Consider the following 24143-nt stretch of genomic DNA (forward strand, 5'->3'; position numbering starts at 1 on the left):
GAACTATTTCAATAGTAGCACTGAAAGAATTTCAAGCCTTACCACCAGAAAAATCCCTCCCCTTCCCCAAAAGAAGTGGATTTTTATCTTCACATGGCTGTTCCACGTTTTTTTCTAATTAACATAGTTCCCCTGTTCATGCCGAAAATCACTTATCTCCAACTCAGTGTTTCCTTGCCACAGTAGATAAATTCAATTTCCTGGCAAAGCAAGATAGCTCCTCTAAACAGAGTTGGAATATCTATTGCAAGATGCCAGTGATAGCAAAACTGAAACATCTTGTTTTCAGAAAGTGCAGGAAAAGATGGTTCTGTGTACATGGAGAAGGGACACTAGCCACAGATAGGCATTGACACTGCAAGACATGGCATGAAAAGAAATGATCGCAACAGCTGACACGGGCAGTCGGGGATACTGATATGTAAATTATTAGGACTTCCACAGAAGCAGCCGAATTCCTAGAGCTCCATCCTTCCTCTAATGCTTCTTTCTACACATGATTTCAAAGTTGAAAAAAGGCACACAAATTAATATAGCTGAGATATCCCACAAAAACAAATACCACTTATGTTCATACCACTGAAAACAGCTTTTATTCCAAGTAACTTCAGTATTGTATTATCGCCTCTTAAACTTCATAGTGAGCCACACGGCTTACTAGAAGGCTAGGAAGAGAGTATATTTGTTTAAGTAAGCTGTTTGGTCCGACACTGATTGCAGAGGCAAAATATGGATTTGTTGATTTTCTTAAAAAAAAAATAAAAATCTGTGTGCTGCCTAGTTTAAATAATCAATAAATTAACTTGTTATCCATCCCTCATAGAACTGGATGTATTTTCCAGGAAAACAAGCAAACTTTCCTCTTAAGTTCTCTAACAGCTACTTTCATGGAAACATTTTCTTCTGCAATTCCAGATGCTAATGGATCTAACTCCCAGGACTGTTCAAAGCTACCAGCCTTGCTCTTGAAATACCCTCTTTTTCTTTACAACAGCATCCATAATGAACCAATTTACCTTTTGTTGCTCCGTGTTGACGTTGGTGGCATACTTCCATCTGCATGCCTGATGTAGTTTGTGCTCTTGTCTATAGTACTGGATTTCTGCAGGAAACAGTCTGAGATCTAAAAACCACCCAGCACTAGGAAATGCCCAGCTCTTGTTTAAAGAAAATAACTTTTTAAAAAACTGAAATATTATTTCTGGGTTCCAAATGTTATAAAGGCATAAAAATTTGCTTTTAATATAAAGCATAGCACTATAGATACTAAACTCCAACCACATTTAGAATGGGGTGTCCAAGTCTGACCAGAACAGGCTAAAAAGACAACTGCAACTCTTGTGCTGGAGATATAATATGCCTTTTTGTCACTTATTATGTAAGAATAGAGCATTTTTTTCTAGTGAATGCCTTAATTTGGAAGAGGGCAGAGAAATTTTTTCTACTGGTTAACACCACTGGACAGTATTCCTGAAATGTTTTGTCTGCAATGAGTATTCATATTTAAACTAGTAACAGATAACATGATGATGCAGATCAGTGCTTCATAACTAGATCTGATGTAAAATTCTGACCAAGAAGCAGCTAGTAAGACCAAAAGATTTTGTTTATATCAGATTGTCTTCTCAACAAAGCATACTTGCATGTCTAGCCAAGATTTGGGGTGCTGTCCAACTTAATCTTTTGCTGTTTACTACAGCCTCACCAGGGGAAAAACCAAACATGACAGCTTCAGCAACTATTACATTATCCTAAGCTCTTTCAAATAATGAACCCTTTAGGGATAAGACAAAACTTAGGCTTTTCCACTTTATTTTCTGAGATTTCTAAAAACACAAAATTCTAGGTAGCAAAACAAGTTTTCTTTTGTTTCATCCCTTCATTTTAAAATGACAAAATTTTCTTTTCTCCATCATTAACTCCCCACTTGCTGCCTAAGATAGAAAGACTAAAAATTCAGCTTTGCATTTCATGTGTTTTACCATGGTACAAAGGAAGAGTATCTAGACAGATCTGTAAAAAGCATAAAGAGTAAATATGAACTGTGGTATTTAATCTAGTAGCTATCCACATAACTGGAGACAAGCTGGGAGAAAGTGAAGTGCATCATGAGATGATGATAAAGTATTAGAGGAAAAAGAAAGTGTTTTCATGTGACAAACTGCAAAAAAAGAGAATATATATAATAGTCTTGATGTTTTCTTTTAACAAATGTAATCTACAAAGAGCATTGCTTCCCTTTTACAAAATGGATCATTCCACTCATTAAGATGATAAACATATTAGTTAAAAACCTCACCTAGGAGGTAAAAACACAAAAAGGGGGGGGGGAGGGGGAAGGCTGCATTTCCAAAATTCAGAAGTCGTTACGTGTAAAATGCCAAAGCAGCCGTGTCAAACACTGTCTTCAAAGTGCATACAACAGTGCATCTTAGCTACTGTAGGAATTCAGGTATGGGGAGAATGTGATATTGATCTTTAAAATACAAGTAATACAACTTAGGGTTAGAACTGTGCAGTACTGCCATGCTGGAATAAAAATCTATGTGAGGAAAAAAATATACGTATCTGATTAATTTAAATAGCTGGGGATGGAAGAGGAATCCTCACAGCTATTCTAAGAATGCTAGAATGTGTGTCTAAAATATGTTTTTCCAATTACATCATCAGACACATGAGACAAACCTGAGCAACCTTTTAAGTCTCATCTTCTGGACTGTGAACTCTTTGGAACAGGGATTGCTGAAGAAAGCTGTGTTTCCATACTGCTCATCACATGCTAACCAGTCCTCTCTCGATTTCTAAAAACGCTGTCAATAATAGAATTCAAACAGATCTAGCAGCATCAGCTCAAATGTGCGACACATGCACAGATGGGTGAAGCTTCCGTGGCTTCCCAGAACTGCAGGATGTAGGCTAACAAGCAATAAAGTTATGCCTGTAAATCAACTAAAACCAGTCTGATAGTGAACTTCTTACATGAGAGGAGCCCACAATTAGTTAATTCTCAGAATTTCTTCCAAGTGTCAGGATTGTCAGGTTGGGGAAAAGGCCTCTTAGACTCTGAATGGTTCCACTTGAGACATGGCTCTAAGTAAGGCTCAGGAATAACGAAGACCTAGCAAAACTTGAGAACTGCTGTGCTGATCCACATCTAAGCACTGAAGAACATGGAATGAGGGAGGGAGAGTCACTGGCCTCTGGAATAAAGTTAGGACTCTTTTCACTGCAGCTTTTAGTATTAAAATCTTTCCTACAGGTTTAATATGCTTATAGCCACTTCAGAGAATGCAAAATTAACAAAAAGAAAATTATTGTCTCAGGACACATTTGTACTCTATCATTCACAAATCTAACACATTGATTTATCGGAAGTCAGTGAATTACCAATTTAAACTAAATCAATATATGTGTCTAAATTAAGGGTTTGAATCAGAGTAACTCAGTCACGTAAAAGTCTTTAGTCACAACACTGCAGCTTCTCTAAAACAGGTATCTTCCAGTGTTACAGCTTTCCAGCTACACTGGTTCAAGTTTGGGATTCAAAAACAGTTTTATAGTCTCTGCATAAGCAGCCTTCCATGCAATGAAACATCATCAGTAGCTACTACTTTGGGAACTAGAAAACCAAGACAATGCTTTTGGCAAAATACTCCCATTACAAATATATTAATAGTATAAAAATTCTACATATATGACAAGAAGAATCTGCTGTAGGGCTGATAGACTCATTTCAGAATTACTGCCATCAAATTTAAAATCAAGACAAAATTCAAGCCCAGTCATTTGCAGAACTATAGCACTAATCAATTTTGAAATTCACCAACATCAAGTTCATTAAACTGTATGACTGCTCAACTCAAAAGAATTTTTATAAAGCACTTCTAAATATGAAACACTTACTAAAAAGTCTCGTTGCATCAAACATAAAGCAGATTTCATACTTTTGGTAGGACAGACTATGTTGGTACAAGCCAAAAATAAAGACTCTGAAGACTTCCTGCTTTGCAAGTTAGACGATGCAATAATAACAAAAAGGTTAAATTCATGTATGTACATACAACTTTGCTGCCTATATCCAGGGTTATGAGGATAACTATATGACAAAGCTCTGAGAAGGCTACTTGAGAAGAGTCATCACTTCTATGACCTTGACACTGTTGGTCTCACAACTTCTATGCAATTTAGAGATGTGCAAGAACGGATGATGGTGCAATACATAGAGGCAGCATTTAAAATTCATAGTAGCAGAAGGCCATTACTTTTCCCACTGGGCCACTTGAACTTTAATATTGTCTGACCTGGTTGGCCAATAAGTTCTAGCAGCAGACAGAGGAAAATTGCCAGTATTAGATACTGTTCGAATGATTTTTCATTTAGAAAGACTTAGAAGTTCCTTTAAGAACAGGGCACCAATTCTTCCTGCAGACATCTCATTTTTTTGGTGTCTTTTGTAATGGCCAATATATTTTCAGACAACTGCAGACTGCGAACAATCTGTATGAGACATGTAAAGAAAATAAAAAACAGAGGTGAATACAAATTATTAATAAGGACAATGATCACAAAATAACACTAGCATTCCTGCAGAACTAATTTCCATCTTCTTTCATCCACACCACAAAAAATAACTTTGGGCAGCAGTACATAAGGGTAACCCAAAATAAGCAATATCTAATTGTTACAAAGTATTTCTGATGAAGCTCCCAAGAAGAAAAAAAGAGAAGTAATAAGAAAGATGTGAGTTTGGCAATTGCAGATATATGCACATGGTGAGAGAAATAGCACTACACTTCGAGAGTGGATAAACAATAATAGATATTGCAATTAAAAATGGAATTCTGAAAACACAGGAAGAGATGAGTGATGTTTCCACTTGAAAATAAACTACTTGCTGGTCTTATCATCTTAGTAAGCAAGTACAGAAAATAGACAGTAATTTGCCTGAAATATTGTTCTAATAGTTTATTTCAGAGTTAAATAGTGCTGTGCTTGTTGCATGAATGTTTGAAACATACCTAAATGCCAAACGCATACTTACAAGACCCTTGTAAGTAATTGCTCTTTCATTAATGTTTCAAATGAAGCCTCTTCCATGAGTATATAAAACTATTTTGTAAGGTTTAATTTTCAAGCTGGAAAAAACTACAGGTGTAATACAGAAACAAAGAATATTCAAGTAAAAATACCCAAGAGAGTTGAGAATACAGTGTCAATGTTAAAACATCATACTAAATTCTCAGATAAATATTCTAAAATAAGGCTTCCGTAGCTTTAAAATCTTTACAACTTGCACATACTAGAACTTTGCTGGTACACTGTGGTGATTTAGCCAGGGAGCCCCTTGTCAAAAGAAACTGATGGGAAGAGTCTATAAATAGAGTTTGGCCTCCCACCTTCAGCTTGGTAATCTTCATACTTGTCCTCCACGTTTTCTTCTCCTGATTTTCTTTTAAAAGTTCTTTAAATCTTCTTTCAATCAATTTCTCTACCAATAAAATTCCCCAGAAATAAAATTCCTCATAAAATCAAATAAAAAACAAAGCAAACTGTGAGACTAGCACTGTGATGACATATAAGCAGACGATCTATGTCCATTCCCTCATCTATTTAAATTTAAAGTTTCTTAGCAAGAAGAAAAGTTTCTAAATACTCAAATACAGCATCAGTGCACATATCCTAAACAGGGGCATAGAGCAGCATATCAGAGAGACTGAGAAAAGCAAACCTCTGCATATTCTTTGCTTGTATTTAAATGTACATCATCCATAACCAAATTAAATTTAATTCAGGTAAGGTTATATAAAAAACATGTTTGGAAAGTTTGAACTCTTCCTCTTAGTACTGCAATCTAAACAGTGCAGCATTAAGTAAAGATACACAAAAGTCAATGTTATCTGATGACAGTTGTTCAAAGAAACATGCACCTAGACCACAGCAACAATGGGCCTTAGCGAGCAGTTAAGGCAGACAAGACACAGTTTAAAGCAGTGATTTATCATCTCACCTTTCGTACCTGCCCTCTTGATAGGGTCAAGGTCTGTATGTTAAAACAACATTCACTTAGTAAGCTGTTACGGACAAGAAATATTTGATACATTCATTTTGTGTTCTCATACACCTCATTTTGTTTGGATAATTATATCCTGCTACTTCCCTTTTCCCTTCTACCCCATAGAAAAAAATTCAGATTATGGAATAACTTGTCAAGAGAAGTTTTTAAAACTAAAATCTTAAAAATCCTGATTTGCAGTGAAGGGGAAAACCATAAATGTATAAATTTTATTTTAGAAAATTATTTTTGTTAGTAAATGGCAATTTGAAGATAATTAGACCATTCATTTTATGTTTAAAAAATTAGCCTGTATGTAAAAAGCATATCTGTGCCAATTCAAAACTAAATAAATCCCCAAACACCCTTAAACAATTTGCTGTTAAAAATATATAATCAAATTTAGAAAACTATAAATTATATTTAAATTTATTATTTACAAGCAATTAATTATGAAGACAGCCAGGTGGCTTTCATTACATAAATTACTGTTAATGACACTTGCCTCATGCTGCTACTGTATTTAGCATTTGCATGCATCACGTGTCAAGCATACACACTGTTGCATAGTCATCTCCAGGGCAAAACTGAACACCTTAAGTCAAAAAAATTTCTAGTAATCCAATCAAAAATTGTTAATGCCTCAAAAAAAAGGCAGGATCTTATTAATGTAACCCATACAGGATATAATTTAAAGAATTTTAGCTCTATCAAACATGAACTTTACAGAAGTGCAAAACTTAAATTCCACTCTTGAGAAAGATACAGAATTAAGGCAAGAAATAAACCCATTTATAGCTTGTTCACTTGAGATTTTTAGTCTTAAACCCTAAATAATGTACTAAAGTTTATCATTTTAAAGCTACTTGTAATAAAAAAATAAAACAGCATAATTCTTGCCTACCTAGCTGACAGAGCCTTGCCTTGTATCTATAAGGTATTTTACCATATATGTAGATATTTAGAAAGTCCACTTTCTGTCCCAAGGGTATAACTTATTGTGCCATAGAGGGAATAAACTAATTTAATCCCACTACTTACTTTCGAATGGAAACATGGCAGAATGTGCAAAAAGGGAACAGTTGGATTTCCTTCTTAACTAGCAGTCTTTGAGTGTTCTTTTTTTTTTTTTTTTTCTTTTTTTTTTTTTTTAATTCTCTACCTAGAACTGTGACAAATGCATTCCCTGGCAGACAACATGAAGGGAATATCTGACAAGAGGAAATCATAATTCTATCCTGAAACTTCTCTAACCTTCTTTTCCACTCCTACAACTATAATTTTCCCTTCTCTGCCTCCTCTTCCCTGGGGATTTGTTTTTTGGTGTTCTTCTTACTTCTCTGGGAATTAGTACAATCGCCATATGCTTTGCTTCCTGCGTTGTCAAAGGAACTGAAAAGGTTGGGTTTCCAGCAGAACTCCTATTCCATGTGCTAGTTAAACAGAATCATCTCTGCTATAAACAATCAATAGATTCACCATACAGCATCACCTCCATTAAGCACCAAAATTTGACTGGTCTTGGCAGCATTGGCAAGTAAATAATGGATGGAAACCAAGGAAGAAGGAAAACAAGTTCAACATCAAACATTTGCCCTGCGTTAAAATAAACTGAGGATGATCTCAACATGCATCTAGTCATATGGCATGACTCACCGACACTTCTTAAATTTCCATAATAAAAATATACATTGCTGTTTTTACACTAAAGCACATAAGGACTAGACTTTTCATGAAAAGTCTGTGAGTAACTAAACTTCACTAAAATTTAGTGAAACTTGACACTTAACATCCTTAGGGCTCCTTTCAAAAAGGCCCCAAACAAAAAACCGCAATCCTGTCCTCTCCCACTTTAGTCTTCTTTACATATTATAATAAAGCAACAAAGACCTTTTTTTTTCTTCAGATTATTATTATTATTATTTTTACAGTTAAATATCAGGCCTTGATACATTATAAAATTTCTAAGACAGGACAAATTAGCAGAACTAGGATATGAGGAGACAGTGGAAATTGAGAAGTTGGAGAGAATAATATTTTGAATTGGACTGTTTACATTTGTGTATGCTACTCAGTAACTAACAACTTCCTCTGACATAGCCTTAGAAAAGAATGCATATTCTTACAAGAGTGAAAGATTCACCTGCTCCCCTTTTAAATAAAGGGCATCTGAACCTGTTTCCCAAGCAAAAATAGGAATGTCAAGACCTATTTTAAAGAAAGCAAAAGATTTAGAGGGGAGAAGGGGGGCTAACCCCTAATTTAATACTAATTTGGGGTGGAAAAAATAGAGATGTTCACATATCCTTTGCTTTCAAACTTCTTTTCAAAGTAAAAAAATTTTCTTCTATCAACTTTCATTTAGAGGTAAATTCTCTTTCCCCACAACAGCAAAGCTATAATGCCCAGAATGGAAAAGTGGAATGAATTTAATTTTTAGCACAGCAAATATACAAATACCATTTTCTCGTGGTACCCTAAAGTATTTTGTTAATGTACTACTTTCCACTAAACCAACCAGAAACAAATCTTTAAATTAAAAGTTATGGCTGTTTGTATGTAAACTGTTACCTGTAAAAAGGCAGAAGGCCTCTCCAGCCATCTAATCACCATATCAATGACACATGCCACAACAGAGAAGCACTAGTTTATTTGATTGATCATGGTAGATAAACTCCAAATAACAGAGAAATTAACAAATGCTTGACATTTGCTCAACATCCATTATTCTGACACTGCTTTCAGGATTTCAAAGCCTGGGAGTATGCTTAATCAACATTCATATTCCCTAGTGAGCTACAGGCACCATATTGCGCCCCGCCTTAGTACTGATGAAAACTGCATATTGGCCATTTCCAAAATGTTCTGGGACTCCACACAGGGCCCCTTCTCTCCCTTGTTCCTGTTCTGCAGTTTTCTTTTAAACACTTCCAAGACAAAAGCATCTGCCAGTTTTTCTCTCTGGGGATGTATGCAAAATGAACTTAACAGTTTTAAGGCAGAAGAAACCCTCACATCTAAATTCATTCATAGGACAGAAAAGGGCCTAAGAGGCCTCTCTAGGGACAAAACCCTGCTGAAATTTTCCCCAACAACAGTGGGAGCTTTATAAAATCTAAGTCCAGACAATTTCCAATTCAAATGCCCAGCATAGCATGACCTTTGTCAGATCTATGAGCCCTAGATGCACCCACTATTTTTTTATTCTAACCAGCACAGACATTAGACAGAGCACTATTGCTAAGCAGGAGGTTGAATATTTGCATGCTCTTCTATTGTGAAAATGTAACAGTGACAGCACTGTGTCGAATTCTTTTCCCTCTAGAACTTTAACTCCATAGGAGAGGCATAGCTGACAGATGACTCTCCCAACATCTGTGTTATGTACACTGCACAGCTGAGGAACCTTAGATCACTGTCACAGCTTCTCTGAGATGACCTACACCTTTCTTATATCTACCCATGATCAAAAAAGTAAAATAAAAAATTGAAAACACCTTTTTTTTTTAAATGAAAAGTAAATATGGCAAGAAAGATTAACATAATTTAGTCATTAAGCTGTTCACATAGCAGCTCACCATATGTTGTATAAATGTCCTATACAAAATAATTTATCAGATCTGACACGTTGCACATCATATTGTATTATTTAATATGCTTACTAAAATTTCATGGATCAAGCTCCACTTCTAAAAGCATACAGAAAGCCCTAGAAAATATTTCTTCATCTTCCATGATTTATTTTGATTACCTTTTACACCTACATGATAAAGTGAAACTTGCAAAATTACAAGGTTAAGGTTTACAGAGCTATTGCTTCAAATACTAAAATATAACAAATGGTTCCACGTCTATGCAGTATTTTAGTTGCATTTAATATTCAGAAGCACATTAAACTAAGCACTTTGCTTTCTACTGCATATTTTAATAATTTTAAGTAGTTATTTCAGTAAACATCCTGATCCAAAGTTCCAGTGACACATTTATCCTTGATGAAGAGACTAAGAAGCTAAGAATTACAAAATAAACTGAAACAAATAATCAATGTGCAATAAATGCTGAAGAAAAAAAACCCACAAACCAGTGCACATAGAAAGATATTAATATCTACATAGTAGCTGAAACATTTGAACAGTATTTTTAAATTCTTGAGACACAAAATGTTAGAACTGCAAGCAACTACAGCTAAGTAAACGGACAAAATTCTCTATCCGGAAAGTTCAAATCACAAATCATGTATAAGAATGATTCTGACTGTCACTAGTGAGGTCAAATAAATTTAAAAAAAAAGCATAAGCAGGAAGCTTCTGGAGAGTAGTTGCTCGGTGACCAAAGGGATTTCTATTTGGAAAAAAGCTAAATTTATGGGACATATTGAACAGATAGATAAGGTTAGAAAAAAAATTAGACTGAAACAACGTAGTTATCCAGTGAAGCACTATTTTCTTTTTTCCTCCCTTACCACTGATGCCAAAGGAACCCAATACAAATGAGATAAAAATGTAGTCTGACTTCTCTTTTTGGTCAATAATTAAACTCTTCTGTTTATAATAACAGGATAAAGAAAACCATATTTCTGTGTCAGATCACTCATTGCAATGAAATCATTTAACACTGTATCTGGAACTGAACTTGCTTGGCCTACTGGAGTATCTGCCAACCATTCAAAACAAATCTTCCTATTTAAGCTCTGAAAGAAGCAGAAATTTAGTTTATGGGTTATTTTTTTTATCTTTTTATATATTATCTATTCAAGATAATGAGCTTGTCTAGAAAGACATATTGCTCACCTATGTTAAAAACTGAAGGACTGCTAGACTGACAACATGCATTTTATATTTAGGGCTGAAAATGGCTAGTGTTCAATAGTCTTTTCATTTGTAGGAGCCTACACTCAAGCTCTGGCTATTAGTTATTGCACTTTGCACCAGCTGTAGCCTCATAATACACATCCGCATTTCATAGAAGAAGTGCAATAAAAGATTGGAGGTTACCAGGATCAACAATGGATTGATGGGAAGTTCTGCAATCTCTTAGCCAGCCACAAATGGAAATGGAGAAATACATGGCATCATTATACCTATCTGCATCTTCAGGAGCAATGAAGAATTCCAAAAGACCCTTTATATTAATTCAGGTGAAAACCCTTTTATTCACAGAAATGTTACCTCTACATTGGTGACACTTTTTATGCTGTCCTACTACTTTTTAAAACAGTTCCATACAGGCATTTCTTACGTGAAAAATTGCCTTTGGTATCACATGGGTCTTGCTCAGAGAAACATCCTGCTTTCTGTGGAAGAAGGATGTATGCTATTTTGGGGCATTTTTGTTCAGTGTTGAAGCTTCCTGGAGGTATCTGGGAATCAGTGCTATCAAATGCTTCCAAGAGCTTGCAGATATGCAAATAGAGGACATCCACCCAAACAACAAAGTTCTCTTCAGCACCACATCCTGACCTGAAGCCCAGTTTTACCACCTGGGATGGACAGCATCCTCCACTTAAATATCTTATTCAGATGAGAAAGATAAAGCATTGGATCCAAGTTTAAGAAATCTCTAGTGTAAAGCAACAAGACTGTCACTATCAGTCAGACCACTGGATATTTTAGAGTGTGGACTGGAGAGGATAATATATCCCATTCATATCATTACCATATTTAAAATGTTAAGGTTTAGAATTTGAAAAACACTTATGAAACAAAACTGTAAGATCAATAAAAATATTTTCATTGCTGACAAAACAGAAGTTTACAACCTATAGGGTTCACAAACAAAAATATTTTTCCCACAAGAGATGCAGATTCCTGCTTGGCAAATTTAAGCCTGCTGACAAGTTCATTTACTTCGAATCCTCATCTGAAGTCCATGAACAACAAGGAGTCCATGAAACACAAGCTGAAAACCAATGATAGAGCATGAAATCTTAGCATGCCAATGGGAGTCTGCCATCTACTTTCATGGTATCAGTTAGTTAAACAAACAAATGAACAAGACTTTTAACCATCACTGGCTCTGAAGAATATGCACCACTATTTTTCCACTCCTTTTCTAATGCTATTGGTCTTTTTGGTGACAATACACTATCAGGCTTGTCTTGGAAGACAATTTTAATAGGATCACTTACTGTATTCCATACTCTTACTAAAATCAATCCTTACCATTACTTCACTCAGTGTGAAATATAATTCAACTTTCTGAGATTTTCACATTGCAAACAGATATCATGATATTTCACCAGATCGGAAACTTAAAGGAAAAAACAATTACAAAAATGACTCTAAGAGAAGCCTGTATTTGATTTTATTAAGTGATGTGATAAGCTTAGGGGCATATATCAGAACTAAAATGGTTGTGGTCATTAATTTAAGTAATAAATCATAGGTTCCTGCCAACAACGACAGCAAACAGATGCTAACAGGAAAATGTATTATTTAATATTGCCATGTGTTATAAAAATGTAAGCATTTAAGACACATCTTAAATTTTTATAATAATATGCATTTAATACATTACTGTTTTGACACATAAAAGAATCAAATTTATAGGTCTCATTCTGCAGTTGCCTTCTCTTCTGTGAACACAGAATAGATTCCAGAGGGAAAAAAGCACAGGAACTGAATGTTTAAAATAGATGTTTGCAATAGATGTTTTGCTGTTTTCAAGTAAATATTACAAGCACTACAACTCATTAGAAAATGCAAACCTACATATTTGCCTTTATGTAAACAGAAGTTTTCCCTGAAAATTCCCAGGAAATTCAAACAACAATGAAGTTTCTCTATCTACAGACAGCAAAAGATGTGGCACAAAGTTAAAAAAAAGTCCTTAAAATCCTTAAAAATGGAATGTCAGTATTGTATGAGCCTCAATGAGCCTGCTAAGTTATAAATATGGCAGAAGTTTTACTCTCCAGTGTGTCTTATTTTGTGTCAATGTGTTTCCCACATCAGTTTAAACAATGCCATGGAACACTCAAATGATTTTCTCCAACAGCATCCTTTGCAAAAATGCCAAAAACTAAACAAAATCAATGTTAGTTTGCAGAATTATTAAAAACATGACCCATTCAATTCCTCCCATCTATACCCACCCTCTTCTCAAGATACTGAAAGCCAGAGAGAATGACAATCTGATTCAAGCACTGAAATCTGAAAGCTAAGTTGCGGCTGTGCAGTGCACTGTACCTCTACAGCAAGGGTCAATTGTTTCTAAGAAGATTACTGACTTTTCAAAACATTCCAGTTTTGCTTTAAGGAAATTGTTTGGCTAATGACACTTCTGTTTGCATTTTGTTTCACTTTCTTTATCAATCAACTATTCCAGGTACCAGCACAGTTCCCTTCTCGGAAGCGCTATAGTCAGTGCTTTAAAACACTTGAGGAAGCAGTGATCAGAGTATGGAAACTAAATTTTCTTCATTAAATCTACTGAAGCAGATATTAAAAATGCATTTAATATACCGGGGATGGCTGGTGGGCATCACTGACTGTGACAGGCCAGTTACTGATGAGCTGCTGTCAGACGGCCTTCTCAGCAGGGATCTGTGTCTAAGGCTGCTGAAGGACAGCAATATCTTCCCTTGTGTGTAAGCTCTATTCATCTCCCAAGTATTTACTAAATCACAGACCTCTGCACACAAACCCACCGTTTCAGCGCATGCTAACAAATGATGGATGGCCTAGTCAATTCGTTATGTCCTGAAAGCGTGATTTCCTGCCATTCCAATCATCAAACCTCTAGAGCCTTCAGAGCTGATCAGTCCTGGAGAATATATTTTGCAGGCTCTATTAAAGGAGTAGAGGTTCTTTCCATTAGTCTCAAACTTTTTTTTTTTCTCTCCCTGGCTGATTTAAAGAGAACTCCCTCCTTCCTCCCTCCTTCCAACACCACCACCACTAACCACTATTATCTGTGTAAAGTATTCAGAGCATATACCATTAGTGTATTAGTAAAATAGCACTCCTTGAACATCAGCCAGTTAAAAAGACAAATTTTTTTGTGATGATTATAAAACACTAAAATCTTTTATTTAAATTCATCTATATATCTTTATTATGTAACCTAGACAGTCCCCCAAACATTTTGTAACTGAGCTTCTTTGATCAAATACCTTTTACAGCAAGGGAGCACTCCAAAGGACTTGTTTTCTTTGTATTTGCTTAGCGAAACATATCAGAGCTCTTTTAATTGTGTTCCTCCTAAAAGGATAAACCACTTAGGAATAAACTTTGATGTTCGAAAGACAGGTTTGCTGTCAAAGAAATAAAGCTTCTAGATTTCTCCCTTTTCATAGCAAGGCAATATATTTGGCAGTCTTTTTTTCCCTACATGCTAGAGGAGAAATTTTATTTAGCTTTCCTATTCAATGATCTATGGGAGAAGGATATACGTACCTCACACTTTATTCTGAAACATTAAACTTCAAACAAATTAGTGTACAGCTGCTGAAGAATCAGTTGTCTTAAGCGCAGTTTTTGAAGATGGTATAACAGATATGAGTAAACTTTAGGTAAATATACATTTGGCTACTCTAAAATGCAAAGGTCTAGTATTTTTTTGCTTGCTAGGTGTGATCCAGCCATAGCCAGCACAAACCAATCCACACTGCCCTACCATTCACCTCAATCTCAACCTTGACCTAGAGATTAAGCTCACTTTTATTGCACACAAAGGTCATCTGTGTTAGGTCAAAATTCAAAGTCCCCTGTCAGCTAAGGCTGATATATTCCAACCTTTCCTACTCTAATGCATCAAATTTTTCATGGTGAGCTCATATTCAGCAGACAGTGTATTCAACAATTTATTGTACCATTGTAATATAGCCCAGAATATGAGTGTCCAAAAAGCAACACATGAATAAAATATTTTTCACTCTGATGTACCAAATCCCCTCTACTCATAAAGCCCTATCCTGAACTTGTTTCTAGACTTCAGAAGAGTTATACAGTAAATGTTTCTGAAAGACAATCAAGAATTACCATTTTTTACCATTGCTGTCCTTAAGTACAAGCAACATGAGTATAATGGTATCCCAAAATCCATGAGTCAATTAAAATGCACATATGGTCAGCGTTAAACCTTCCATTTCATTCTTAACCACTATAATCTGGCCTTTAAATCTAAAGACATCTGTTTGTCTGTCTGATGACACCAAGCTCGCTTCATGATGAAACACTTCAGAAACAACAGTCCTGCAAGACTTACATTCCTATTCTACTGGTAATTATCATAACCATGTAATTTGGAAAGTGGCAAAAAGTACAAACAAATTAAACTTTATGAAGCAACACAGTAATGTACATGTTACCAAGACCATCCCTGAACTTTGACATATGAAAGGATTTTTTCTTTCTTCTGTATTAAACAAAAGCACCTAAAACACAGCTACAATATGCCCAGAGTGCATTTTTTAATTATAGGGAACTAATTTGCACATTTGCTTCAGAGGCCCCCTCCAGTTGTTGTATTCCACCATCATATCTTCAAAGGATATTGAATTGGCTTCTAAGTGATTTGCATAAAATGTTCAAGGCCAAAAAGGCTTTCCCTTTACTCAGTCAATATGAATTTCACAAGTGTAATAAGCCCTGTTCTCTGTAACTTTTTTTTAACATCTGTACTGTCATATGGTAGCACTTCCTGTATTGGAGGAGAAAAAAGGTTGAGAGAAGGAAAAGACCTTCCTCCTTATCAGTACTCAAGAATCAGAAAGTACAACCTTAATTTTGGTTGCACATTTCAAGCCTAAACTTGAAAATAACTTTGCATTTTACCAGGATGGACAATGTATGTGGGAATACTTGCAAGGAAGAAGAGGATTATGCTTATAAAAATTGTAATGGAAAACTGCTATGCGCTTCCCTCAGAATTAAATTTCACCTTGACACATGCTCAGTCATACATGCGATCTACTTTTTAGCTAATGGCAAAGGTAATAAGCAAACAACCAAAAACCCCCTCTCCATCTCTTTCCAAACAAATCCAGATGGCATCCACACACTTAGAATTTATACATGCCAAAACAAAACTTTCCTTCTAAATCCTGACTACCGATATTGGAGGACCCAAACACTGGGCAAAACTATTTTTCCTGTTCTACTCCGAAAGCTTCTACTGCTATCAGTAACTATTTTAAAAATAACTTTCTTGGCTTCACTTTTAATCTAAAGAATAATGGAGGAGACAAAGTTCTTACCAGTTATATGCTGATTTAGTTAATTTCTGTGATGCAATACTTTGTATTACAAATGAGGATTAGTTTCCCTCCTATTTATGGTCACAGCATGAGCAAACAGATTTTTAGAATAACATACCAAACCCAAACAGTTACAACTCCTTTGAGGCTTGTACATGGGTGTTTACAGTGAAAACTGAAAACGAGTATCCTACTCTGGATTATCCTACAAGAAATGTTAATATCCTACAGTAGATTTCCTAACAAAGCTTCAAATAGTAGCAATAGCTTTCCAAAATGAAAGAATTCAGTCCAGAGCTCACATAATTACTTTATATACTAATTTTTTACTTCATTTTAAGATTATTTCGAATATACATTCTATTGTGGGTCATTCCTGAAATATTCTATATTGTTAATTTGCTTTTCAAGTAACCAGCCAAGACCTCTTTCTCATCTGTTACTATCAATGTGTTTACCTGTGAGGTTAAATGTAGCTTCAAGTATACAACAAATTTTAAATTATATTAGATTTTTGTTACAAATAATAGACAACAACAAACAGTAACGTCAACCTTGGTTTACTCTGAAGTCAAACAGACAAAAGAAAAAAACACAAAACCTTATAGACTCTACTGTTTGCAAAGCTGCTGTAACTCTATGATCCAGAAGATTAAACACAGTACCGCACTGCACAGTATTTGCTACTTCAAAATAGACAACGTGGAAATTTACCAAGGACCATTCAGTCTCTCTCTACAAGTCTCTGCATTTCCCAAAGTCCACTTTCTTTTCTCTCATCAGTTTATCTACTGAAATCAGTGCAATGGTTTGTACAGGCAGAGCATGAATTTATTTCATTACTAAGCAGTGAGAATATAGAAAAGCAGAGGGAGTTTAAATGATGTCTTAATAAGATTTTTTTTTTTTTTTGAGAAATAAAAGTTTCTAGCCCTCATGGGCACAAAGGCAGCTTCTAAATGAGATTTGTTAGATGAATGCTGGCAGAGTAAAGAAAAACAGTCTAGCTCCTCTGCTTTCCAAAATAATTAACCTACTCTTGTGAAGCGTAGGGGTAGCAGGGAAGCTGACAAGAATTATGTCAGCTTTGCTATGCTCAGAGCCTTCCCAGAGAGAAGAGAAGGTAACTGACAAGTCGCACACCAGTCCCTAGACAAGATTTCCCTATATAATATACCTGAGCTTGAGTCCTGAGCCTAGGGCTCTGAAAGACACCTAGACAGCTAGCTGCCCTTGGCTCTTGAGCTTCACTGTCAGCCCTCCTTCCTGGGTAACAAGGACAGAGAATTCTCCTTCCACCTTGGCTCAATCTCCAGGATCCATTAGCAGCAGGAACCAGAACCCAAAAGAAAAAAAGAAAGAAAGAAAAAAAAAAAGATAAGGGAGAGGGGAAAGAGAGAAGCACTTCTACCTTCCTACTCCCCACCCCAACCATTTTGGGCTTATCAGTTTACCAGAACAAAAGCCTGGATACAGCTTCCTAGCTCTGTCATTACCTGATAATAACTTAAAACTGTCAAATAAAGGTGGGCAATTTTGCCCCCCGATATCTCAAAGGGTTTTGAGACCCTTAAGAAGCACTGCAAATAAGATTTAAGAAATCAGACAGAAGGTGAGCTAGAGCCCAAATGAGGACTCTGATATATGCTTAAAAGTATTTTGTGAATACACACAGTATTGTTCTGAATAGAGATCATCATGTCAGTTTTACTTATGTCATTAAGGAAAGCTTGATAATCTGAGGAACAGCATAAAGAAGGCCTGAAATAATTCATGAAAAAAGCAATATACTTCCTTGTAAATAAAACTGTCTGGGAGAGGAGAAAACAGAGACCTATGTATCCCCATCTCTAAAAACCAAAAGAAGAGGCACCGGATGGCACTGGAGAAAGAGGAAAAACAAATGTTAACTCAATCTTAAGTGATTGGAAGTTTGTCTGATAAAATAACACTGATGCAATATGTTTACATTTCTTTAGGGCATTTGTTTCATTATGAACCATCACTGGGAAAAAGTAATTAAAAATTAGCAAACAATAAATGGATAAGGTTTTCCAATTTACACTGTGAGACATCACCAAGCAGATACATTTCTTGTGGAATCCTGTCAGGACTCATTCGAGGCCCTGTGTCATTTAATAAAGCCATCAATAGTATAGAGAAAGAGCAAAATAATTACTGAAAAACGTCTGTAAATCCTGAAGGAATATTAAATAATGAATAAGACAGGTCATGAATGTAGAAGAATGTGCTTCACTTGATCTGCTGTAGAAACAAAGTAAGTGTGCCTTTCTATAGCCAAATGTGAAGTTAAAACTAAGCATCCATACTCAAATATGAAGGAGTCCATCCTAGGAAGCCATGGCACTATGACAGACTTACAGATTCGTAGTATAAAATGCATTGATCAAGAACTACTAGCAAGCAGACGAGCCCCAAAGGATTAATGCAATCCTGAGATGTACTGGTGAGGGGGAAGAACTTCTATTACCTCTAGTATAACAGTTTCTATACAGTGTCTAGTTCTTCAAAGGTAACTGGCTCCTTAAGAGGCCTGAACACTTTGGTCTGCCTCATTGATGGTCAAAATCCACTGTGAGCCTTTTTTTCTCTTGCTTACTGGAAAAAGAAAAGGAAAAATTTTCTCTTGCCTTTATGTCAGATTACCCTTCTGTTGTAAGAAAAGCTCATCCTAATTACCATGAAGGAAGCCTACAGAAGTCAGATAAACTAGACTGCACTAACAGTGCTATGGAACAATACTGCACTCCTAGATGGAATGAAATATGTTTCACAACAGTTCAGTGCAAGAACTCAAAAAGTAGATTTTTTTTGAATCTCTAAAAGATGTAAGACTACCGAGTCAACCTGCAATGCCAGAAAGTTCCTGGAATCCCTAATTCAAGCACAATATAGTGTAAGAAGATTAAAGACTCAAAACAGAACCAAACCAGAAAAAGGCTGAAGGAAAAACAAGATAGTACCATAATGAACTGGGTCTGCAAACCTTACACCCTTAGAAATCTTGCCGGAGACCAGAGGAAGATTCTAACAGAAAAGCTGCAAAATGCAATCAAAATGAGAAACCAAGAAGCAAAGAAAAATACTTTACAAGGTATAGATTTGAGCAGCATCCACTCCTTTGCCCATTATATTCTATCAGTAAAAAGCTTCAGGCAAGGACTAAAAGTTTGCAAAAGAGAAACCATATATCCATATTCTGCCAAACAAATAATGAGAAGAACTGAGAGATTCTTCTCCTGAAATGACTAGACTGAGGGACTAGAATATCAGCTTGGGTATGAATCAAACCCTTAGAAGGTGGATTTTTTTGGACAAGTTAAAATAGACTTTGAATATAATTTAAAGTTTAAAGATCGAATCTAAATCTTGTTGCCATAACTAGGTAATTCTAAAGTGATTCTTATAGGGAGGATTCTACATGTGGGTATTTCTAACATCAATTTAAAAAACAAGCACTGAAAAGACTCTAGCATTCTCAGAGCATTTCCAGTCCTACAATGGGTAATCCAATTTAGACATTAGGTCTCGATGACAAAATTATATCACAGAAGAACAACAGTCCACGATAAAGAGAAAGCAGAAAAATGAAATACAGAAGTTACAAAGGAAAATACAATTTCCTAGCAAGTAGACAACTTCAGGTGAAAAATGAGGCAAAGAAGTTGGTACTGTTAAAACAAGCCCAATATAAAACATGCAGAATATCCATCCAGTGTTGTATATGTTAAGATGCTCAAAGGAACAGTTTAAATTTGACTATTTGACATTAATAAATCACAAAGCAGCATTCTTGAAAATAGTAATCTCACTTGTTGAACTCTTGTTCAATACCAGTTGAGAATGGACCATCACATTAAAAACGAATTTAGACTCACAGGTCATGTCAGCAGTGACCATACAGTATACTTACACACATTAAATTGTGGCAGTAATCCCTGAAATTACAAATTATTCTCAGGGAGAAATTCCAGAACAAGAGTAGGCCCATAACAAAACATGAAAGATACTCTGACCTTCTACAAAATGGGAGAAGAGGTAGATTCTCAGTCTTCAAGTTGTGAAACAGAACAGACAAGTGAGGAACCAGCAGATAATACAGTACCAGAGAGAGAACTGAGCAGAACAGTGCAGAAATCAAAAGGTCTTCTCAAGGTCTATGAGGCAGTAGGAATCACAAATATTTGAGAACTGCCAATGTATGTATTGCATTATCAGTGGAATTCTGATCCTTCCTGGGGAAAAGAAAGATTGAAAGTGCAAGGTGAAAACAGCCTTAAGGGACGCTAGGACTTTCCTATTTGAATCAGTGACTGTTACCATCCAACAATGACAAACTGATTACTGACAACTTCCTCCCCTTGCAAGTGCCAGGAGAGATTCTGAAATATCTTTTAAAAAAAACTGAATTAGAAAGTTAATTGTATTTTTTTTTAATAAAGAAAAAAGTGGCAAGAAAGTCCAACCAGACCTTTCTAGTCCTAGAAGAGGATCCCATAGATTTGAGATTATAAACAGCTTACCATGGAAAAAATAAATGCCACAATTATCAAACACAACACTGAGAAAGCCTCCAAATTAGCTCTTATGATGGTACGCAATTTTACAAATCTCTACAGATGTCCTCTTTTTACAAGATTATACAACGTTTACAAGGTTACAAGATTATAGGGACTGCCTGCTTTCTAGGTTATAACATGTCCCTGTTTCAATGCAACTATCTCCCTTGCTGCTAAGGCAAGCAGTGGTCTTGGAATTTATTGTAATAGCTCTTTTAACTGCATCTCAAAATCATTAGCCCAACATATTTTGCTACTTCAAACTTTTTTTTTGGAGGGTCTTCTGCATCTGCCCTGTTCCAAGAAATAAACAAAAAGACGACAAATAAGTATCACTTGCTGAGCCATTCAGAGAAAGGAGACATGAAGGAGGAGTAAGGTGTGGCTTCTTCAAAATATACCAAAGACAAACTTTTTGAAAGGGCATCAATTTAGTGACCCAAGTAGCAGATAAGATGGTGTCTTTCATCCATCATTCAGATAGAAGATTTTAGTGTTCTCCCAGGATAGACAAACAAAATTCAGGAGAGGCCCAAAAGCACAATTCAGAAGAGGACATTCTGACCTCCTAGTGTGGATAATACAACACAACCTAACAGTATGCTAAGCTAGCAAATCATGGAAGTGGCTATTTTAGACAATCTAGTCTTTATAGCACTTTCCACACATGAAGCCAAGCTGCCTTAGAAAAAACATATTTTTCTTCCTGATATAACTCTACATTCTGTTATTAGTACTTAGTTTGTCAGCAGTCATCAAGTTCTTAAACAGAGTCAATGGATCCTCTGCAGCGTCAAAGGAATGGACTGGGAAGTATAATGTATCAGCAGAAAGAAGTGGTAGTTTTCTAGCAAGCTGATTTTCCCTATTAGAGACACTTCATGTGTCTATAGATTTGTCTTGCAAGCAAGTTCCTACACACCGTTAATGACTGACTTGGCAAACCACCCCAAATTCTGACCTGCTTGCAAGACACCTTTATAAAGAGAGCAAAAAAGAAGACAACTGTGCGTGCGCGAGCGCGTGTGTGTGTGTGTGCATGCATGCATGCATCCACACAAACACTCTCTTATGCTGTTTCTTTAGCACCAAAGCGATAAAGCCAAGTCTAAGCTCCTTAGGCTCACCCTGTCACAGCAAGCGATTTCCCAAGTTGCAGAAGTACTGTCAAAGTTGAGCTAGGGTTCCCAACCATGTGACTCAATGCGCTCACTGAACCAACCACTCTGCTTTATCATCACTTCTCTATAACAGGGCTATTGCCTCAGCTTGATTTTTAACTACATAACACACTTTCCTCAGAGAGAAAAAGATTTTATTGGACAGTTTAAATGCCTACTAATGTAAGTTGTTCATCTGCTTACTACAAGATACACACAGACAGCTTCAGACAGTTTCCTAAGTCACACTTTTGGTAAGACTAGCAAGGCTCAGGAATCACCTGAACAATTTTCTATTTTATTTATTTCTCTCCCAACCACCAAAGTATCTAAAGCATCTAAGAAACTGCGGTATTTTGTATTTTTTCTGGTGCATTTTAAAGACAGTAACACAATTCTGCCCAACTTGGTAGACGTCATCCTTCCTCAAAACTTGGAGAAAAAGAAAAGCCTGACAATGTGTGCTTTACGTGTCTCTTTCTGTTACTGTTGGTAGAAAGTAAATTTTGGAAATAAGGATATGTGTGTAAATGTGTATTGTAACTGTGATATGTGTGTTAACTTTGGAAATAAGGATATGCGTGCATGAAGCACACCCTGTCACATGGCCTTTCAACACTAGCCTATGGCCATTTCTGAATGCCTTTAAAAATCTTGACTGTAGTTCAGATGAGGAAGCAGATGAATTTTCACATGTAAGCACACGATCCCTTATTTAGCCCTCAGCTCAATGGACAGCGGTGTGACGTAGGGAGCTTTGGGTCCTGGAAGCCCCTTTTCCTTCAGCCATAAGGGAAGTGGCATCCCGGAGGCTTCCACCCCATCTCACTCGCAGAGGAAAGGCCCAGGGCTGTAATGTTTCATTCCTGCAACAAGATCTACCTGTTTAGGAGCCCCATAAAGCGACCCAAGAGCTTTTATTTGGAGGGGTGGAAGGGGAGAAGCACGCTTTGCTTTGTGCCCGACTGCTTAGGCCACAGAGGGTGGGAAGCATCCCACCTTTAGCAGCGGCCTCGGAGAGCCGCACGTTGCCACCGCTTCACGTGTGCGCCTCCAAGTGACCGGTACCGTGCGAGGCTCGACGCTGCCGGCGGCGGCCGCTGCGGCCCCGGCCCGCCCGCAGGCCGCCGCCGGGGCCCCGAGCCGCCCGCCCCGCGCCGGGGGCCGCGCCGGGCAGCGGCCCGCAGGGCAGGGAGCACTTACCTAGGGAACTTCTGCTTCAGCTTCCGCAGGCTCTGTCTGGTGGGCTGCACCTGCCCCAGGAACTGGGCTATCTCATCGTACTGGGCTTTGCTCAGCTTCATGCCTCGCACCACCAGACCGGCGCGGCGCGGCGGCGACAGGGGGGCAGGGAGCGCGCTGCCCCGCTGCGCCCCGAGCGCCACGGCCGCGCGGGCGGGGGGAGGCAGAGGGAGGAAGCCCGGGACTCGGGGGGGTGCAGCGAGCACGGAGCGCCGAAACAGGCGTGGGCGGCGGCGGCCGCTTCCCGCCGCTCCGCCCAGCGGCCCGGCGCGGGCGAGCGGGACGAGCGGGCCAGGCCGGACCGGCGCTGGGCGGGGCGGGGCGAGTCGCGCCGCGCCGCGCCGCCATCCCGCGCCGCTCGGGCCTGCGCAGCCGCGGCAGGCGGGAGGGGGCGCCTCCGTGGGTCGCGCGGAAATGGCGCTTCTCTGGAGCTGCCGCCAGCCTCGGAAGCCTTGAAAGGCACCTGGGCCGCGGCAGAGGAAGCGCCCGTGGGTGCCTTTGTGTGGAGCCTGCGGCACGGGGGGAGCTCGCGCGAGGCCGCTGAGGCGCGGCAGGGGCTTTGCCCGCGGCTGCGCGGCCGCCGGCGGCCGTTAGGCGTGGGGCTGGGGCTGGGGCGCTCCGGCGGTAGGGACCAGACCAGCAGCAGGTCAGCGCCGGGTGCGGCTGCGGGGGTCTGGCTTGTGCAGGAGCTGCCGCCCGGGCGTGGGGGGTAGCCTCTACTAAATCGCTTTAAAGTATAATTTTCAAGGCCCTTATCTAGCAGCCACTCTGAAATAGCTATTTTTTCCCGCTTATGGTAAACACCTGCTGAGGTAGTGGGACCACGACTGTAGACCCTAACTGGCCTTAACTTCACTGACCTGTAACCTTACGCTTACCCACAAATGGCTTCTGCTAAATTTTAGAAGAAG

General features: G+C 37.9%; 1 protein-coding gene across 8 annotated transcripts in view; it reads right to left on the reverse strand.

Annotated features, from left to right (window-relative positions):
• The window catches only part of CDIN1 (CDAN1 interacting nuclease 1), a 131333-nt gene extending 107812 nt beyond the window's left edge, over positions 1-23521 (reverse strand). For 7 of the 8 annotated variants that reach the window (XR_010884168.1, XR_010884169.1, XM_067296655.1 and 4 more), the window contains exon 1: positions 23194-23521. Coding sequence is in view for 6 of the 8 variants with exons in the window: in XM_067296655.1 (XP_067152756.1) it covers positions 23194-23294 (101 nt within the window). In the remaining 2 variants the exon portion in view is untranslated. The remainder of the gene's footprint in view (positions 1-23193) is intronic. The other variant, XM_067296651.1, reaches the window with a different exon arrangement.
• Between the last annotated feature and the right edge of the window lie 622 nt (positions 23522-24143).

Source organism: Apteryx mantelli, chromosome 4, assembly GCF_036417845.1.
Source record: "Apteryx mantelli isolate bAptMan1 chromosome 4, bAptMan1.hap1, whole genome shotgun sequence".
Lineage (NCBI taxonomy): Eukaryota > Metazoa > Chordata > Aves > Apterygiformes > Apterygidae > Apteryx > Apteryx mantelli.